This window comes from Pristiophorus japonicus, chromosome 2 (assembly GCF_044704955.1).
Source record: "Pristiophorus japonicus isolate sPriJap1 chromosome 2, sPriJap1.hap1, whole genome shotgun sequence".
Lineage (NCBI taxonomy): Eukaryota > Metazoa > Chordata > Chondrichthyes > Pristiophoridae > Pristiophorus > Pristiophorus japonicus.
The window spans coordinates 30,234,474-30,256,193 of NC_091978.1; the positions used below are offsets into that span (position 1 = coordinate 30,234,474).

Here is a 21,720-nt window from a genome sequence, read left to right on the forward strand (position 1 = left end):
GTATCCTACATGGCTACTGTTGGTACTATCACAAGGTGTGCCACCAGAGGGCACAGCAGTGGGAGACTTGTAGGTTACCTGTACAGGTGTGCCTGGCCTAGTATAAAAGGCAGGCCCACCAGGTGTGATTCTCACTCTGGAGTAAACAAATAAAGGACTAAGGTCACTACAGTTCAAGTACAACACATTGCCTCGTGCAGTCATTATTAGAGCATCCAAGCAGATAACAGAACTTGTATACCTTTTGGACAAGCTTGCTCCTGTCCCCATCATCACACAGTTTCCCTTCCCTTCCTTCGCTTTACTATTTGTCGCTATTTGTGGGGAAACGTATTTTATACACATCTTTCCCATAGAAAATAGGTGCAGGAGTAGACCATTCGGCCCTTCGAGCCTGTACCGCCATTCAATAAGATCATGGCTGATCATTCCCTCAGTACCTCTTTCCTGCCTTCTCTCGATACCCCTTGATCCCCTGAGCCGTGAGGGCCATATCTAACTCCCTCTTGAATATATCCAATGAACTGGCATCAACAACTCTCTGCGGCAGGGAATTCCACAGGTTAACAACTCTGAGTGAAGAAGTTTCTCCTCATCTCAGTCCTAAATGGCCTACCCCTTATCCTAAGACTATGTCCCCTGGTTCTGGACTTCCCCAACATCGGGAACATTCTTCCCGCATCTAATCTGTCCATTCGTGTCAGAATCTTATACGTTTCTATGAGATCCCCTCTCATCCTTCTAAACTCGTGATTAAAGGCCCAGTTGATCCAGTCTCTCCTCATATGACAGTCCAGCCATCCCTGGAATTAGTCTGGTGAACCTTCGCTGCACTCTCTCAATAGCAAGAACGTCCTTCCTCAGATTAGGAGACCAAAACTGAACACAATACTGCTTGACAACACTGGTACTTTGTGCTTATGTACCCTTCCTAGTTACTTTGCAGATCATGCACGGGTCACTAGTTTAGAAAAGAGAGTAGTCACTGTCAAAAGTGCTGTGGAGCCAGGAAAAGTAGTCCTGCAGCTCCCATGTCTTGTCCGCTGGCCTCTCGTCATTCAATTTTTATTTAAACTTTAATTTTAGTGGCAATCTGAAGACCCTTGAATACAGTCTTCCTCCCTGCTAGATCACTTTGATTGCATCAACTACTGGAAAGTTGCACCATTTCATTAATACCCTAGTAAGTAAATACTGGTAAGGCATCATGTCATGGTAACTACTGAAATATTTGACACAAAAAATATATATACCAACCACTGCACTAATAACAGTTCTAATGAAAGGACATCAACTTGAATCTTCAAATCTGTTGGAAATACTCAGCAAGTGGAGAGAGAAACAGAGTTAACGTTTCAGGTCAATAACCTTTGATCAGAAGTTCTGGCGAAAGGTTATCGCCCTGAAACATGAACTCTTTCTCTCTCTCCACAGATGCTGCCTGACCTGCTGAGTATTTGCAACATTTTTTGTTTTTATTTCACTGCACTAAGAAGGCTGTCAAGTGATAAGGAGTCAGTTGTATTCAACTCCGCAAATTGTGTGTGCATGGACTGATCCAATTGCACATTCTTCCAGAACTGCTTAATTTTGTCTCTCCATATTGTCCTACGAGGTGATGTTATCTCAGACTTATGATTCCAGTCTGTTACTGCTGTCAAGCACTTACTACTTCTAGTTATTATAGCCATTCTGCATCATCGATGACACCTGTCCTTGAGTTGGCAGTGAGAACTTTTGATGCCTCAACAGGATGAGCAACAATAACGCAACTTAACCTTCCTTGTTGCCTATTCACTTTCTACAATACTCGTGTCAGCTGTATCACTACTGGCAACATAGAAACATAGAAAAAAGGTGCAGGAGGCCATTCGGCCCTTCGATCCTGCACCACCATTCAATAAGATCATGGCTGATCATTCACTTCAGTACCCCTTTCCTGCTTTCTCTCCATACCCCTTGATCCCTTTAACCGTAAGGGCCATATCTAACTCCCTCTTGAATATAGCCAATGAACTGGCATCTACAACTCTCTGCAGTAGAGAATTCCACAGGTTAACAACTCTCTGAGTGAAGAAGTTTCTCCTCATCTCAGTCCTAAGTGGCTTACCCTTTTTCCTTAGACTGTGTCCCCTGGTTCTGGACTTCCCCAACATCGGGAACATTTTTCCTGCATCTAACCTGTCTAGTCCCGTCAGAATTTTATCTATTTCTATGAGATCCCCTCTCATCCTTCTAAACTCCAGTGAATACAGGCCCAGTCGATCCAGTCTCTCCTCATATGTCAGTCCAGTCTAGTTAAGGAGGAAGGCAGATACAGCATATTAAACCACGGCTACCAGCACAGAGAACCTTCTTCGGTAGAACAGTGAACCATGCAAACTGTGCATTCATAATTTATTATTTTCAGAAACATTTCTTTTAATGTCTACATTAAACACAAATTTTAATCTGGTGACAACATTGTTGCCAATTTTTAGCCCACTTCTTGGAGGATGGAAATATGTTTTGAGGGAACACTCCGTCCTGATCTGGCAGTGCTTCAGCATTTAAAAGGGTCTGCCAAATCTAACAGTAACAAGTGTTTCCCTCCAGAGGCCCTCAGTGAGCTATGTATCAATGAGCTATGTACAACAACAGTTGTTAGAGAAACAGAAACATAGAAATTTACAGCGCAGAAGGAGGCCATTTCGGCCCATCGTGTCCGCGCCGGCCAACAAAGAGCTCCTTAGTCAGCAGCCCTAAAGGTTACATATCATCATCATCATCATCATAGGCAGTCCCTCGGAGTCGAGGAAGACTTGCTCCAACTCTTAGTATGAGTTCTTAGGTGGCTGTACAGTCCAATACGAGAACCACAGTCTCTGTCACAGGTGGGACAGATAGTCGTAGAGGGAAAGGAGCCTGATTTGCCGCACGCTCCTTCCGCTGCCTGTGCTTGATTTCTGCATGCTCTCAGCGACGATACTCGAGGAGCTCTGCGCCCTCCCGGATGAACTTCCTCCACTTAGGGCGGTCTATGGCCAGGGACTCCTAGGTGTCAGTGGGGATGTCGCACTTTATCAGGGAGGCTTTGAGGGTGTCCTTGTAACGTTTCCTCTGCCTGCCTTTGGCTCGTTTGCCATGGACGACTTCCGAGTAGAGCGCTTGCTTTGGGAGTCTCGTGCCTGGCATGCGAACTATGTGGCCTGCCCAGTGGAGCTGATCAAATGTGGTCAGTGCTTCAATGCTGGGGATGTTGGCCTGGACGAGGACGCTAATGTTTGTGCGTCTGTCCTCCCAGGGAATTTGCAGGATCTTGCGGCGAAGACCGATGAACAATGACGGAAAGACAATGAGCACCCAGCCCAACCAGTCCGCCTCACACAACTGCGACACTCCTTATACTGAAAACATCTACACTCCACCCCATTCGGAACCATATGATCCGGGAGAGGCAAAAACCAGATAAAAACCCAGGTCAATTTAGGGAGAAAAAAATATGGGAAAATTCCTTTCCAAACCATCCAGGCGATCGACACTAGTCCAGATCATCACCCTGGCCGTATTCTATTCCCTGCAGTATTTACCATTATATCTACGCCGTCCAAAAGGTCATCCAGTCTAATCCCAATTACCAGCTCTAGGTCCGTAACCCAGCAGGTTACTGCACTTTAAGTGCCCATCAAACCATCTATTAAAAGTGGTGAGGGTTTCTGCATCCACCACTCCTCCAGGCAGTGAGTTCCAGATCCTCACAACCCTCTGCTTAAAGAAGCCCCCCCCTCATATCCCCTCTAAACCTTTAACCAACTACCTTAAAACTATGCCCCCTCGTAATAGACCCCTCCACCAATGGAAATAGATCCTTACTATCCACTATGTCCAGGCCCCTCAATATTTTGTACACCTCAATGAGGTCTCCTCTCAACTCCTCTGTTCTAATTAGAACAAACCCAGCCTATCCTCACAACTAAGATTCTCCATTCCAGGCAGCAGCCTAATAAATCTCCTCTGCACCCTCTCTAGTGCATCCACGTCCTTCCTATAATACACCGACCAGAACTGCACGCAGTACTCCAGCTATGGCCTAATCAATGTATTATACAATTTAAGCATCACCTCCCTGCTCTTATATTCTATGCCTCGGCCAATAAAGGCAAGCATTCCGTATGCCTTCGTAATCCTCTTATCCACCTGGCCTGCTACTTTCAGGGATCTGTGGACAAGCACTCCAAGATCCCTTTGTTCATCTACACTATTAAGTGGCCTACCGCTTAATGTGTATACCCTTTCCTTATTAGCCCTCCCAAAGTGCATCACCTCTCACTTCTCTGAATTAAATTCCGTTTGCCACTGCTCCGCCCACCTGACCAGTAGATTTCCTCCTGCAGCCCATGACTTTCCTCTTCATTATCAACCATAGACATGCTGATTTACCCCACACCAAGTCTGAAAGTGTACAATGTCCTATTATACCGTTCACACTCCGAGCCTGCTGAAATGACAAGTGAACTCATCCATGTCCACTGGCCTTGAAGCCCATTCCTCCTGAATGTCGCAGCATTACCTGAAGAGCCTGATGGCTGTAGCCCAAATGCCTGGAGGACATTGTGCCCCAAGACCACCATCTCTCGTTCAGATGCTGCGACAAAGGTTATATATGCAGACTATAGATATGCTCTCTGTGTAGTCACTGTATAGTTATATAAAATGGAGACGTGTTTACTTGATGTACTATCAATTTAAGTTTACACTGTGTACATACATGCTGGCACCACTAGAGGGTGCAACTGGTGGAGACCGATTTCCTTCCCTAGTGGCAGGAATAAAAGGGGAGCCACCATGCGGCTGCCTCACTCTGGAGTTACAAGTAAAGGACCAAGGTCACTACAGTTTGAGTACAACACATTGCCTGGTGGAGTCATTCATAAGTACGCTACAGACATAATAACTGGCGACGAGAATACGAACTTTCACGCGATTATGGCTACCTTCGGCACATTAAAAGACTTCGCAGAGGGTGATGATTGGGATGCCTTCACGGAAAGGCTCGAGCTATATTTTGTGGCAAACGACCTAGCAGGGGAGACGGACACATCGGCGGAGAAGCGCAAGGCTATACTGCTGACCTGTTGTGGGCCCAAGGTCTACCGCTTCGTCAGGAACTTGCTGGCACCCACGAAGGCCAAGGATAAGACATACGATGAGCTAACTGAACTAATTCACGACCAACTAAAGCCAAAACAGAGCATCCTTACGGCCAGGCATAGAGTCTACACTCACCGCAGACCTGAGGGCCAGGAGATTGCAAAATATGCTGCCGACCTCAGGAGACTTGCGGCACCGTGTGATTTTGGCACACACCTCAACGAAGCATTGCAACACATCTTCGTTATGGAAATTGGCCACGAGGGCCTCCTTCACAAGCTATTATCTGCCGACACCACAGTCAACCTGCAGAAGGCCATCGGCATCAGTCAGGCGTTCATGACCTCAATCTGCAGCACCAAGCAAATTATTTATCCTGTGGACTCAAACCTGGCAAGTACTGTACACAGAATGGTGCCTTTCACAGGCCAGACTGGGCAGAGAGCACAGACCTCAGGGTTCCAGAACTCAGAGTCCGCCGAGGGGTGCTAATCAAGTAACACCATACTGGCGTTGCAGAGGAAACCAGAGGGCTCACCAGTTTGCTGAGTATGTATGCAAAGCCTGTAACATGAAGGGCCACCTCCAGCGTATGTGTAAAAGAAATACGACTCACCATCTAACAGGGGAGTCGGTAGATGACTTTGAATCCAGTATGATGATTTGGCCAGAGAGGCAGCTCAGCACCAAGAAGAAGTGTATGGAGTGTAGACCTGCACCACCGACTGTCCTCCAGTGAAGATGGAAGTCGAGATAAACGGCGTTCCCGTCTTCATGGAAGTGGACACGGGAGCGAGCCAGTCAGTGATGAGCCAGGATGCCTTTGAGAGGCTATGGAACAAAAAACGACCCGAGCTGGTTCCAGTACTTGGTAGTGCGGATGTAAGTGTAATCCATAATGGCGTGGTGCACAAGTTACCTATATAGATTGTTGCAGGTGATGGTCCAATGCTACTTGGAAGAAGTGGATGGGGAAGATCCAGTGAAAATGGGAAGACCTCTTCACTCCAGCAATCGATGTCCCCCGTGCTCAGGCAGAGCAAAACCTCACTTTCGCTTGGGCCAAGCACCAGAGAACAGACCAGCGCAGCACCTGAGGCACAGACCATCCATCATGACTGCGTGGCAATGATCCGACTGGAACAACCTAAAAGTACCTTCCCGGCCCCAGTGGCAGGACTCCTGGGGAGGAAGATCAAATTCACAAGCACTCTTCCAGCTTTTGTGGCAGAATCGCGGGAGAGAAGGATCAAGGCAGTCGACCTCGAGGACAGAGGCAAGATGGTGTCCCTGCTGCAGCGAGAGGCAGCGTGGCGTGGCAGGGTTCTCTTAGAGGAGACCTGCAACCAACTGAACATAGAAACATTGTATGCATGGCAATCAATGTTACGAACCGATTAAGAGTGTAAAGAACAAAACGTTGTGAGATGTCGGGAATAGAATGTCCCCAAAAGTAGCAAGCGAGCAAATTCAGGAGGGTGAAGGCACTGATCTTGATACCCTGCCCCAGGTCTATCCCATGCTGCAGGCACCCAATGGCACTATTTGCCACGGACCTGGAAACGAAAATGGCGCCAATACGCGCAGTCGGCCGCCGATGCTCACCACCCGAGTGGAGACGGCACAGCCCCCAGACCCAGTCGCTACCTCGGCCATGTCCGGGAGTGAAAGGTCAGAACCAATGAGCTCCCCAAATGGGACCTGGAACAGCCAGGTTCTCAACACCATTAGAGAGCAGGCAGAGGATTCTGCAGTCCTCAAATGAGGACACATCTGTGGTCTCCCCACCACTAGGCAATGGCAAAAGCCCTGAGTCATGGCAAGGTGAGCGAACTAAGCCCATCCCACTAGCAGGGGAGTAGCGCCGCCATCAGATGACTAGGATTCCGTCCGGTACTGACCATGACTGAACCATAAATGCAATCTACCCAATCCTGGCACATGACCGTAAAATGTAACGAATGTAATCACTGAACCATCATCATCATCATAGGCAGTCCCTCGGAATCGAGGAAGACTTGCTTCCACTCCCATAGTGAGTTCTTTGATGGCTGAACATTCCGATACGAGAGCCACAGACCCCTGAACCAAGGTGTCACGATACAAAGTGTAAAACTTTTTCTTCTTCCTTTCTTTGTACTTGCACTGTGTCTGATCCTGTATGTTAATGTAATGGGCCAGCTGCATGACCTCGCTGTGGGGGGTGAAATGGATGTATGTAACCATGGACACACACATGGAACACACCCAGAACCCACTGGAACCTCCACTGCATCATCGAACGATCCAAACTGGTAACCACTACTCAATGTTGTGGCAAAAGGACTTGGGGGTTAAAAGGGAGAGAGCCAAGCCAAAGCACAGCCAAAGTGCAAGGGCTATTGGCACTTAAGTCTGGGGAGAGCTCAGCCAAAGCACTTAGTGCAAAGGTAATTGGCACAAGGGACTTGGGGGAGAGTGATGTTATATATGCAGACTATAGATATACTCTGTGTAGTCACTGTATAGTTGCATAAGATGGAGACTTGTTTACCTGATGGACTGTCAATAAGGTTTACACTGTGTATATACATGCTGGCACCACCAGAGGGTGCAACTGGTGGAGACCGGGGTTTCCTGTCTTGGTGGCAGGGGCTGAATAAAAGGGGAGCCACCATGCGGCTGCCTCGCTCTGGAGTTACGAGCAAAGGACCAAGGTCACTACAGTTTGAGTACAACACATTGCCTCGTGGAGTCATTCATAAGTACATTACAGACATAATGGGCCCAAGTTTTCACATGATTTGCGCCTGATTTTTAGGAGCAACTGGTGGAGAACGGACTATCTTAGAAATCGCAATTCTCCACATTTTTTTTTCTGCAGTTCTAGTCAGGTAGAACAGTTCTACTTTGGAACAGAATTTTTTCTTCAAAAGGGGGTGTGTCCGGCCACTGACGCCTGATTTCAAAGTTTGCACAGTGAAAACGTACTCCAAACTAACTTAGAATGGAGCAAGTGAAGATTTTTGTAGAACTGAAAAAACCTGTTCTACACATTAAAAAATCAGGCACAGGTTACAAATTAGGCGACCAGAACGAGGTGGGGGGGGGGGGGGGGAGGGCGGGGGGGGGAAGGGAAGTCATTAAATTCTACAATAAATCCTTATTTATACTTCTACAAATATTATACAAATAAATCCAACCTGAATAAAAATTTATAAGCAAAGAAAAGATCAAATAAACCATCTTCCTACCTGTGTGAAAGTGCTTCAGCCAGCCTCAAGTTCGTTCGTTCGTTCCCGACGGCAGGGGGGGGGGGGGAGGAAGCCAGTCCAGACAGCGGGCGGGCGGGAGGGAGTGAGTGCGGGCCCGACCGACCAACCGCCCGACCGCACCGGGGGGGGGAGGAAGCCATTCCAGACGGCGGGTGGGCGCGAGCTGATGGCAATGTGCTTTTATTAAAAAATGTTCAAAAATTAAACAGCTACAAAGAACTACAAAAATGGCCGAGTGCCAATGTTTCCTTCACACTGCGCGTGCGCGAATGCTCCAACGCGCACGCGCAGGGTTGCCAGCAGGAAAAAAACTAATTTAAATGGTACCCGCCCCCTCCCACTTACAAAATCGGCGCGAGTGATAGGCTCCGCCCCCTGCACGCCGCGCCAGGCAGACATGGAGCTGCAGGGCGCTCGAGAATAGCGCGGTTTTGTTTAGGCGCCGTTTTAGGCGCGAAAAACGGGCGCCCAGCTCGGAGGGGCGCCCGTTTTTTATCGTGTGGAAACTTGGGCTCAATAACAGTAACTTTCATTTATATAGCATCTTTAATGTAGAAAAATATCCTATGGTGCTTCACAGAAGTGTAATCAAACAACAATCGATTCGGAGTCAAAGAAGGAGATATTAAGAGAACTGATTAAAAGCTTGTTCAAATAGGTGGGTTTCAAGATCATCATAGGCAGTTCCTCGGAATCGAGAAAGACTTGCTTCTACTCTTAGAATGAGTCCTTAGGTGGCTGAACAGTCCAATATGAGAGCCACAGTCACTGCCACAGGTGGGACAGACAGTCGTTGAGGGTAAGGGAGGGTGGGACAGGTTTGCCGCACGTTTTTCCACTGCCTGCGCTTGTTTTCTGCATCCACTTGGCGATGAGACTCGCGGCACTCAGTGTCCTCCCGGAAGCACTTTTACCACTTAGGGCAGTCTTTGGCCAGGGACACCCAGGTGTCAGTGGGGATGTTGCACTTTATCAGGGAGGCTTTGAGGGTGTCCTTGTAATGTTTCCTCTGTCCACCTTTGGCTCATTTGCCTTGAAGGAGTTCCGAGTAGAATGCTTGCTTTGGGAGTCTCGTGTCTGGCATGCGGACAATGTGGCCTGACCTGCGGAACTGATCAAGTGTGGTTAGTGCTTCAATGCTGGGGATGTTCGCCTGGTCGAGGACGCTAATGTTGATGCATCTGTCCTCCCAGGGGATTTGTAGGATCTTGAGGAGGTTTAGTATAAGGCTTGAGGTGTCTACTGTACATGGTCCATGTCTCTGAGCCATACAGGAGGGCGGGTATTAATACAGCCCTGTAGACAATGAACTTGGTGGTAGATTTGAGGGCCTGGTCTTTGAACACTCTTTTCCTCAGGCGGCTGAAGGCTGCGCTGGCGCACTCCTTATCAATGTCTGCTTTTGTTGATAAGAGGCTCCCGAGGTATGGGAAATGGTCCAGGTTGTCGGCCATGGATCTTGATGACTGGGAGGGCAGCGCTGTGCGGCGAGGATAGGCTGATGGAGGACCTTTGTCTTGCGGATGTTTAGTATAAGGCCCATGCTTTCATACGCCTCAGTCAAAGAAGGAGATGTTAAGAGAGGTGATTAAAAGCTTGTTCAAATAGGTGGGCTTTAAGAAGTGCTAAACAATGACAACTTGTATTTATATAGCACCTTTAACATAGTAAAACATCCCAAGGCGCTTCACAGGAGTGTTATAAGACACTGAGCCACATAAGAAGAAATTACGGCAAATGACCAAAAGCTTGGTCAAAGAGGTAGGTTTATGCTCCACACAAGCCTTTTCCCATCCTACTTCATCTAACTCCATTTGCATATCCTTCTATTCCTTTCTCCCTCATGTACCCTTAAATGCTTTCTCTAAAATGCTTCTATAAAGGAGCAGAGAGAGGTGGAGCGACAAAACGGATTACATAAAAAATACATGCATAGAAATTACAGCACAGAAGCAGGTAATTCAGCCCAACCTATGGCACTGTCTGTGCTCCACACGAGCCTCCTCCCATCTCTCTTCATCTAACTAAATCAATCCTTCTATTCCTTTCCCCTCGTGTCCCTTAAATGCTTCCCTAAAATGCTTCTATGCTATTCGCCTCAACTACTCCATGTAGCAGCAAGTTCCACATTCTACCCTCTCTCTGGGTAAAGCAGTTTCTCCTGAATTCTTTATTGGATTTATTAGTGACTATATTTATGACTCCTAGTTTTGAACTCCCCAGAAGTGGAAACAACTTCTCCACGACTATCCAATCAAACCCCTTCATAATTAGGTCAGCCCGCAGCTGTCTCTTTTTTGGAAAAAAGAGCCGCAGTTCAATCTTTATAACCTGACAGTTATAACCCCTCAGTTCTTGTATCATCTTTGTAAATCGTCCATTCGCAACTCCTCAGAAAATGATGTAGTCCATGTCTTAATTTAGCAAGACCTGAATGACATTCAGGCTTGGGCTGATAAGTAGCAAGTAACATTCATAGAACCATAAAAGTTTACAGCACAGAAGGAAGCCATTACTGCCCATCGTGTCCATACCGGCCAACAAGAGCCTATCCAGCCTCATCCCACTTTCCAGCTCTAGGTCCGTCACCCCTGCAGGTTATGCCACTTCATGTGCACATCCAAGTACTTTTTAAATGTGGTGAGGGTTCCTGGCTCTACCACCCTTTCAGGCAGTGAGTTCCAGACTCCCACCACCCTCTGCATGAAGAAATTTCCCCTCAAATCCCCTCTAAACCTTCTACCAATTACTTTAAATTTATGCACCCCTCTGCTAAGGTTGTTGACCCCTCTGCTAAGGTTGTTGACCCCTCTGCTAAGGGAAATAGGCCCTCTCTATCCACTATATCTAGGCCCCTCATAATTTTATGCACCTCAATGAGGTCTCACATCAGCCTCCTCTGTTTCAATGAAACCAAATCCAGCCTATCCAATCTGTCCTCATAGCTTAGATTCTCCACTCCCGGCAACATCCTCGTAAATCTCCTCTGTACCCGCTCCAGTGCAATCACGTCCTTCCTGTAATGCGGTGACCAGAACTGCACGCAGTACTCCAGCTGTGGCCTAACCAGTGTTTTATACAGTTCAAGCATAACCTCCTTGCTCTTGTATTCTATGCCTCGGCTAATAAAGGCAAGCATTCCGTATGCCTTCTTAACCACCTTATCTACCTGGCCTGCTACTTTCAGGGATCTGTGGACATGCACTCCAAGGTCTCTTTATCCCTCTACACTTCTCAGTATCCTATCATTTAATGTGTATTCCCTTTCCTTGTTAGCCCTCCCAAAATGCATTACCTCACACTTCTCTGGATTAAATTCCATTTGCCACTTTTCTGCCCACCTGACCAGTTGATTGATATGTTCCTGCAGTCCGCAGCCGCCTTCTTATCAACTACACAACTGATTTTAGTATCATCTGCAAACTTCTTAACCATACCCCCTACATTCAAGTCTAGATCATTGATGTATATCAGAAAAAGCAAGGGACCTAGTACTGAGCCCTGCAGAACCCCACTGAAAATATCCTTCCAGTCGCAAAACCACCCATCAACCATTGCCCTTTGCTTGCTGCCTCCGAGCCAATTTTGGATCCAACTTGCCACTTTGCCCTGGCTTTTACTTTTGTGACCAGTCTGCCATGTGGGACCTTATCAAAAGCTTTGCTAAAATCTATATACACTACATCAGATGTTTTGCCTTCATCGAACCTCCCGGTTACCTCCTCGAACAATTCAATCAAGTTAGTCAGACACGACCTTCCCTTAACAAATCTGTGCTGACTGTCCTTGATTTATCAGTGTCTTTCTAAGTGAAGATTTATCCCGTCCTTCAGGATTTTTTCCAATAATTTTCACACGACTGAGGTTAGGTTGACTGGCCTGTAATTACTTGGTTTATCCAGAGAGTGGTGAACCTGTGGAATTCTCTACCACAGAAAGTAGTTGAGGCCAATTCACTAAATATATTCAAAAGGGAGTTAGTTGAAGTCCTTACTACTCGGGGGATCAAGGGGTATGGCGAGAAAGCAGGAAGGGGGTACTGAAGTTTCATGTTCAGCCATGAACTCATTGAATGGCGGTGCAGGCTAGAAGGGCTGAATGGCCTGCTCCTGCACCTATTTTCTATCTCTTTCTCCCTTCTTAAACAAAGGTACCACATTAGCAGTCCTGCAGTACCACACCTGAAGCCAGAGAGGATTGGAAAATGATCATCAAAGCCTCTGCTATTATGTCTTTTGCTTCACTTACCAGCCTGGGATACATTTCATCTGGGCCTGGGGATTTATCCACTTTCAAAGCTGCTAAACCCCTTAATACCTCCTCTCTCTTTGTTTATTTCATCTAATATTTCACACTTCTCGCCATACAAGTGCCAGTCAATGACCATCTCCAACAAGTGAGATTCTAATCACCGTCCCTTGACATTCAAAGGTATTACCATCGCCGAATTTCCATGATCAACATCCTGGGGAGTCACTATTGACCAGAAACATAAATACCGTGGCCACAAGAGCAGGTCAGAGGCTGGGTATTCTGCGGCGAGTGTCTCACCTCCTGAATCCCCAAACCCTTTCCACCATCTACAAAGCACAAGTGCCTCCTTGCATGGAGGAGTACAGCTCCAACAACACTCAAGAAACTCGACACCATCAAGGACAAAGCAGCCGGCCTGATTGGAACCCCATCCAGCACTCTAAAATATTCACTAGCTCCATCACCGGCACATCGTGGCTGCAGTTTGTACGATCTACAAGATGCACTAAAGCAACTTACCAAGGCTTCTTCAATAGTATCTCCAAACCCGTGATCGCTACCACCACAAGAGCAGCAGGCACATGGGAACACCATCGCCTGTATGTTCCCCTCCAAATAACACACTATCCTGATTTGAAATATATTGTCGTTCTTTCATCTTTACTAGGTCAAAATCCTGGAGCACCCTTCCAAACAGCATTGTGGAAGTACCTTCACCACACGGACTGCAGCGGTTCAAGAAGACAGCTCATCTTCTCAAGGGCAGTTAGGTATGGGTAATAAATGCTAGCCTTGCCAGTGACACCTACATCCCAGGAATGAATAAAAAACATCTGTATTGCACTCTCTCTAGTGCTTCTACATCATTTCTGTAATAGGGAAATCAGAACTGTGCACAGTATTCTTAGTTTAGGAACAAAGGGCTCAAAATTGGGCTACCCTTTTTTTCGGCGCACTCACCGCACTCACTGCATGGAAAAGAGCGCCGAAAAATATTGGGCCCCACTTTCGTCGCTGTCCGGCCTCTTCCGGGTCTTCACACAGCGTGGCCAATTGGGTCGGGCGCGGAGCCAGCGTCCCGCGCTGAAAACAGTGCCAGGACATCTGCACATGCGCTTGGAGTGTGCGCGCATGCGCAGTAGCTCCTGCCCCCAGTGTGCGTGCTGCAGCATGGGAATTTGGAATAATTGATGCTAGTTAGAGGTATGTCTGGCCTGAGAGACAGAAGCAGGAGAAATGTTCTTGGTGCAGAAGAAAATGCCTCGTTCGGACTGGACGTCGAGATCGTGCCATTCAAGGAAAGGTATTTTTTTTTATTGTTGGGAAAGACCATACGCACAATTATTTGGAATATATCCATTTGAGTCCGTCAAATCACTGTGAAAAGTGGGATGATCATCATCATCATCATACTGGCTGCTGGTCCATCCCGCCCCTATCCCAGGCCGAATGGCCTACCGCACAGGCCGGCCAGCTGCCTTCCTGGGCTGAAGATAAAGGTAGGGTAGGACTTACTTACTTCTATTTTTTATTTGGATATTTTGAAAAAATTATGTAAATATGTTTTGTCTCTTGAGAATAGTGGTGACCATTTGTCAAGACTATTTACCTGGTGCTATTGTGAAAGAAGAACATAAGTGACGGAGGAACACTGAGAGAATATCTTATTTATTGAAGTAGACTTTATTTAGATAATATGGGCTCAATTTTAGCCCAGTATAATCATTGCAAACAAATAGTTGTTTAAATTAGTTGTGAGATTAGGGCAATTTAATTAAACTATCTTTTACTTCTTTTATTTTTGTAGTTTAAGCTTCCAAGAATGCTTCTGTTGTATAGTAAATTAACTTTGCGAATTTTGCCATATGATGTCCTGTGTAGTTGTTTGATCCTATTCACATTCTTTAGTCAAATCATTAAGTTCTGCTGGCCTCCGATGTACCTACCTGCGCTGATTTCTTAACTCTCTGCAAGAGTTTTTACAAGTGGCCACATACGCTGGCCTAAGTTAGTTTGGAGTAACAATTAACTGACCAAAGCGGCCTAAATGGCCAAAATGGGCATAGGTGGCTGGTAATGACCCCTTTTGAAAAAAAAACTAAAAAAATCCTAACTAACTCACATACATTGGCACAAATTGAATGTGCAAAATGGGAATTTTGAAGATACTCCAGAAAAATCAAGTTGCTCCAAAGAAAACGGAGCAACTCCTGGCCAATTTTGAGTCCAAAATTCCAGAGCTTATGACCTAGACGGCTGAAGGCACTGTCATCAATGTTGGAGCTAAAGTATTTTGGAATATGCAAGGTCAGATTTGGAGAGAGTTCTCGGAAAATTGTAGAGCTAGAGAAGGGTACAGAGAGAGGAAGGGGCAAGTCATGAAGGTATGACAATTTTAAATTGATGATGTTGGGGAAGTGGAAGCTAATGTACGGCAGCAAGACAGGGGTGATGGGTGAATAGGACTTGGTGCAGGATAGGTTACAGGCAGCAGAGTTTTGAATGAGTTGCAGTTTATAAAGAGTGGAAAATGGGCATCTGGTCTGGAGAGCAGTGGAATAGTCGATTCTGGAGGTGATAAAGGCACGACTGAGGGTTTCGGCAATATATGGGATAAGGTAAGGGTGGCAGTTAGTGGTCTTTGTGGTGGAGAGGCTATGGAGTTGGAAGCTCAGTTTTGGGTCAAATAGGATTCCGGGGTTGCCAATAGTCTGGTTTAAACCAAGGCATTCTCTTAAAAGGTACAGTATTTCATTTTGCGTCATCAGTCCAACCAATAATTGCTGCAGCTCCCTCTAAAATATGAAGGTCTCAGGTTGGAATGAAAAATTCCATATGTGCATTGCCACGACTCCCTTGTTTCTGGCATAGATATAAAGATCAATTCTGGTAATGCCTTGCAATTTAAATAACTAATTTCCTCTGGACTCATCGGTCACCTGTACAATTTTATAAAATATTTAATCGGCGAATTGGCTGCTGCTCTGCTCTCATCATGACCCATCGCAAAACATACAGTTAGGGCTTTTTAAATGATATAGGCAGGTGGTTGTAGTGACGGAATAGATGGGCCTTTTTGGCATACTGTTATATATGCAATAACTCAATAGGCTTAGTACTGTGAACTCAATCAGGTGCGACCTGACTACTTTTATAGCTCTCAAAGTGAGGATTAAACATGGAGGCTTTCTTTATATACAAGGGCTGCACGTGTTTGACTGTGGCCCAATGACCTCCAACTGTCGTTCCCCCTGGTGGCAGGGACACCCAGGCATACATACATTACACCTATGTAGTGGAAACCCGTCACTGCAAGAAGGGGAGCCACAGGCCCGGATTGGGGCAAAGTAGTAAGCGATCTTAAAAAATTTGGTTTGAAGGAACAGCAGACTCCCTCTGGAATCAATTACTGTTGGTCTGTACATTACTGGCACCTTCACTGGATCAAGAATGAAACCAACACATGCTCTCAGTAGATGTGGATGTTACTGGGCCTATCAGGGTATATCTAGTGGGACTCCTGGGGCAGCCTGGAAATGTCCCCAGACATACCCCAAACTGCTGAAAGGGGTGAGGAGGAACGAAGAAGTGCTACATCATCAGGATTTCCAACACAACTTAAATGGGACAGAAATATGGCAGATCCAGGTTTACACCAAATATTCCAGCCATGCCACAGCATTGCAACTCACAATGTCAGCACAGTGAAGTTTGATGATGTGAGCAGCTGAACTAATACAAATAGTTGAAATAAAATTGCACTACATAAGAACATAAGAAATAGGAGCAGGAGAAGGTCATACGGCTCCTAGAGCCTGCTCCACCAGTTAATACGATCATGGCTGATCTGATCATGGACTCAGGTCCACTTCCCTGCCCGCTCTCCATAACTCCTTATTCACTTATCATTCAAGAAACTGTCTATTTCTGTCTTAAATTTATTCAATGATCCAACTTCCACAGCTCTCTGAGGCAGCGAAGTCCACAGATCTGCAACCCTCAGGGAAGAAATTCCTCCTCATCTCAGTTTTAATGGGCGGCCCCTTAGTCTAAGATTATGCCCTCTAGTTATAATCTCCCATTTCAGCGGAAACATCTTCGCTGCATCCACCTTGTCAAGCCCCCTCATAATCTTATACGTTTCGATAAGATCACCTCTCATTCTTCTGAATTCCAATGAGTAGAGGCCCAAGCTCCTCAACCTTTCCTCATAAGTCAAACCCCTCATCTCTGAAATCAACCGAGTGAACCTTCTCTGAACTGCCTCCAAAGCAAGTATATCCTTTCGTAAATATGGAAACCAAAACTGTACGCAGTATTCCAGGGTGTGGCATCACCAATACCCTATACAACTATAGTAAGACTTCCCTGCTTTTATACTCCATCCCCTTTGCAATAAAGGCCAAGATTCCATTGTCCTTCCTGATCACTTGCTATATCTGGATATTAACCTTTTGTGTTTCATGCACAAGTATCCCCAGGCCCCGCTGTACTGCAGCACTTTGCAATCTTTCTCCATTTAAATAATAACTTGCTCTTTGATTTTTCCTGCCAAAGTGCATGACCTCACACTTTCCAACATTATACTCCATCTGCCAAATTTTTGCCCACTAAGCCTGTCTATGTCCTTTTGCAGAGTTTGTGTGTCTTCCTCACACATTGCTTTTCCTCCCATCTTTGTATCGTCAGCAAACCTGGCTACGTTACACTCAGTCGCTTCCTCCAAGTCGTTAATATAGATTGTAAATAGTTGGGGTCCCAGCACTAATCTCTGTGGCACCACACTGGTGACTGACTGCCAACCCGGGAACGAACCATTTATTCCCTACTCTCTGTTTTCTGTTCGTTAGCCAATCCTCTATCCATGCTAATATATTACCTCCGTGATCTTTTATCTTGTGCAGTAACCTTTTATGTGGCACCTTGTCAAATGCCTTCTGGAAGTCCAAATACACTACATCCACTGGTTCCCCTTTATCCACCCTATTTGTTACATCCTCAAAGCACTCTAGCAAATTTGTCAAACCTGACTTCCCCTTCATAAATCCATGCTGACTCTGCCTGACCGGATTTTGCTTTTCCAAATAGACTCCAACATCTTCCCAACCACAGATGTTAGGCTAACTGGTCTATAGTTTCCTGCTTTTTGTCTGCCTCCTTTTTTAAATAGGGGCGTTCCATTTGCGGTTTTCCAATCTGCTGGGACATGTATTAATCTACTCAATCTCTCCTCACGACATTTCTCCCATCACAGGAATCAGTCTAATGAACCTTAGTTGCACTCGCTCTTTTTTTCTTCGTTAAGGGATGTGGGCATCGCTGCTCGCATTTATTTTCAATCCCTAATTACCCTTGAGAAGGTGGTGGCGAGCCGCCTTCTTGAACCGCTGCAGTCTATGATTGAAGGTATTAATGTTTTTCACAGCGGTTTGGTACAACTGAGTGGCTTGCTGGGCCATTTCAGAGGGCAGTTAAGAATCAACCACTTTGCTGTGGGTCTGGAGTCACATGTAGGCCAGACCAGGTAAGGATGAGAGATTTCCTTCCCTAAAAGATATTGGTGAACTGGATGGATTTTTATGACAATCTGGTGGTTTCATTGTCACCATTATGAATATGAGTTTTTAATTCCACCATTTGGCCCCTCGAGCCTGCTCCACCATTCAATACGATCTTGGCTGATCTGATCATGGACTCAGCTCCATTTCTCTGCCCGCTTCCCCATAACCCTTTATTCCCTTATCACTCAAAAATCTGTCTATCTCCGCCTTAAATATATTCAATGATCTAGCCTCCACAGCTCTGTGGGGCAGAGAATTCCACAGATTTACCACCCTCAGAAGAAATTCCTCCTCATCTCAGTTTTAAATGGTCGACCCCTTATTCTAAAACTATGCCCTCTAGTTAGATTCCCCATGAGTGGAAACATCCTCTCTGAATCGACCTTGTCGAGCCTCCTTATTATCTTATAACATCTTTACTCTTTTGTAATAAAGGCAAACATACCATTTGCTTTTCCAATTGCCTGCTGTACTTGCTTTGCTTTTCCAATTGCCTGCCGTCTTTCGGATGAGACGTTAAACTGAGGGCTTGTCTGCTCTCGCAAGTGGATGTAAAAGATCCCATGGCACTATTTCGAAGAGGAGCCGGGGAGTTATCCTGGTCAATATTTATCCCTCAATCAACGTAACAACAACAGATTATCTGGTCATTATCACATTGCTGTTTGTGGGAGCTGGCTTGTGCGCAAATTGGCTGCCGCCTTTCCTACATTACAACAGTGACTACACTCCAAAAAGTACTCCATTGACTGTAAAGCGCTTTGAGATGTCCAGCGGTCGTGAAAGGCGCTATATAAATCCAAGTCTTTCTTTAACTTGCAAGTTATCTTTCAATGATTTGTGTACAAGGACACCCAGGTCTCTCCGAATACGAACATTTCCCAGTCTCTCTCCATTTAAAAAATATTCTGCTATTTTTTCTACCAAAGTGGGGAGACTTCACACTTCTCCACATTATATTCCATCTGCCATGTTCTTGCCCACTCATCAAATCTGTCCACGTTCCTCTACAGCCTCTGCATCCTCCTCACAACTTACTTTGTTGTCAGCACTGTAAAGGACTGAGACTACGTTAAAAAATGGCATTATCAATGCTGAAGTGTTTGATAAATTTTAGTTGTTGCCTCTTTCCCAAACACCATGATTCAACTTACGATGAAAACTTACCATGTCACAAGAAATGTCACAATATCTGTTGCAGATATCATTGTAACAAAATGACATTACAGCTCTTCTTTCAACATGGTAACTGCACCAAAACCTCCAAGTCAAATCATTTAATTGCTTTAAGTGTTGAAAGGAGCTTGAATATAGTCTTTATTGAAGTTTTTAAATGACTACACTGTTATCTAACCTAATGTACTTCAACACTTATATAATTTGATGTGAACATTTTAACTGTTTGATTAATGAGCATGGTACAATTCAGAAGCCAAGAATCAATTCTCACTCAGCTGCAATGCATACTGTATAATTTTACCAAGTGGTAATGCAAACTTTCACGTCTGTCTGAGCCACTAATAACGTTTACTCTGCCTTATCCAACAAGAGGAGATAGCATTCAAATGCATTTAAAAAATCTCCTTTTCTTAAAAGCATAAATAACTACCTTTCTGGAATTATTAATAATTTTTCTTTGCTCCACTTTCTGTATAATTCATAAATCATAATTACTGCAATCCAGACATATTTGTATAAAGGCATTGTCCTGAAAATAAACTGCCAAAAAAAAATCACTGTTCACTGAAATGAGTTTGACTAATTAATAAAATTCAAAGACACTAACGCCCATGTGGAGGATAAATACTAACAGGGATAGGTTGATCTGAATAGCCTGTCCTTTGAAATTTCTATGCAATATGCCATTTCAAAACACCTTGGCCTAGAAATTTGTTCATGCACAGTCCAAGCATAAAACAGCTGCCTGAGCATCCATTATGGCAGGCAGCGTGCACGCACAACATTGCGTGCCGGAAGTACGCCACTCACCATATTGATAAAGACTCCAGCATAGGGGTCCAGGGCCTGCACCTGAAACAAGCGTTAACCCTTTGCATATGCAATTAGGGAGCTTTATGCCCATTTTAGAACTCCTTCCCAAAATTTGGTTGCCTTAAACACAGCTGGGCTGATTGCGTTCAGGGCAACCAGGTCTATACACGGCCTAACCAGCAGTCCTTAAAAGGGACCACTGTAATCCACCACCAGAAAATAAGTTCTATTTAAAAAAAAACTGAATATGGAGCCGGCAGGGGGAGGGGGAAACAGGTGTGCTCCTCCCAGCTCTGAAGGCAGTTGCTGCCTCCTTCCTCCTCTCCAAGGATCTACTGCCAGCCTTACATAAGAACATTAAGAATCAGGAGTAGGCCAATGGCCCCTCGAGCCTGCTCCGCCATTTAATATTATCTGAACAGGCCTAAGTTGATGTCCACTTTGCCAGTGACCCGCTAGGGAACACGCGAGTACGTCCAATAGTTTTATAGAGATAACATTTTATTACAAAAGGAACATTTTGATCATTTGTTCACATATTTTGATCAGTCTTTGTTACCTGAATTGTACCTGGTGTTTTTAATCGAGTTGGGCTGAGTAAATACAAAGTTAGTTTTAATTCTGACTTATGCTTGCACGCTGTGGTGCAATTGTATCTCACCCTCTCACTACTTTGCCTGAAGACTACACTAAATCAAGTCGCAGGGTAGAGATTCCGGCAGATTGTGCCGGTCAAACCAGCGTAAAAGTTCGAGAAATTTCAAACATAAGTTACGTCAAGCGTAAATCGAGTTTCCTTGATCTTTTACACTGATTTAAAAATCATCGAGCTGGAAGCCGGCCCTGACGACAAAGCCGGCCACGCCCCCTGATCAATTAATGAGCATGCCGAGTTTCCACCTATTGCATCCATTTGCAGCTCTTCATGGAGCTGGGGATTTTTTTTTTTACGGGCAAAGGCACCATTTAATTATTAAAGTATATTTAATTTATTAAGAAACTGACTAGTGTGCACTATTTAAAGTAGTAAATGGTTCTGTATCGTTTTTAAAAGTCATTTTCAGTGATTTAAAATCAGGTTACTCACAGGTGGAGGACTGGATACTCATTAAAAACGCTTATTTTTTGTGATAAGCCTATTTTCAGCTGTGTTAAAAAAACTGCACCAGGTTATCACTCTTAAATACATCAAGGAATATTAAGAATTGCAAAAAAAACAATTATGTTCTAAAACGCTGCACTGCGTCACGGAAGATTTTATGTTTGATTATGCAAATGGTCTTTGTGCTGTTTCACTGGGCATCCACTGGGCCATTATTTGGATAGTTTTTTTGAATTGCAGTTGAACTAATTATGAGCTTGAGTGGAAACTTAAACCATAACTTTACTTCGAAAAACCAGTGCAATTTTGAGCGCAACTTGTGCTTGGATTGCCAATTGCCAAAAGCAGAAACTCTACCTCTCCATGTGTAACAGAGAAATCCAAACTAATCAGAAATCCACATTCATATTCTGTACTGTATGATTCT

The 21,720-nt window shown here is 45.1% G+C and overlaps 1 protein-coding gene across 3 annotated transcripts in view; it reads right to left on the bottom strand.

Moving 5' to 3' along the window:
- Positions 1-21,720, bottom strand: part of ctnna2 (catenin (cadherin-associated protein), alpha 2) — a 1,881,920-nt gene that overhangs the window by 1,247,292 nt on the left and 612,908 nt on the right. The window contains exon 1 of one of the 3 annotated variants that reach the window (XM_070866821.1): positions 5,747-5,852. The exons of the other annotated variants lie outside the window; for them this stretch is intronic. Coding sequence (XP_070722922.1) covers positions 5,747-5,749 — 3 coding nt within the window. The 5' untranslated portion in view covers positions 5,750-5,852. Of the gene's footprint in view, positions 1-5,746; positions 5,853-21,720 lie in introns of those variants that run through there. 3 annotated transcript variants of the gene reach the window in all.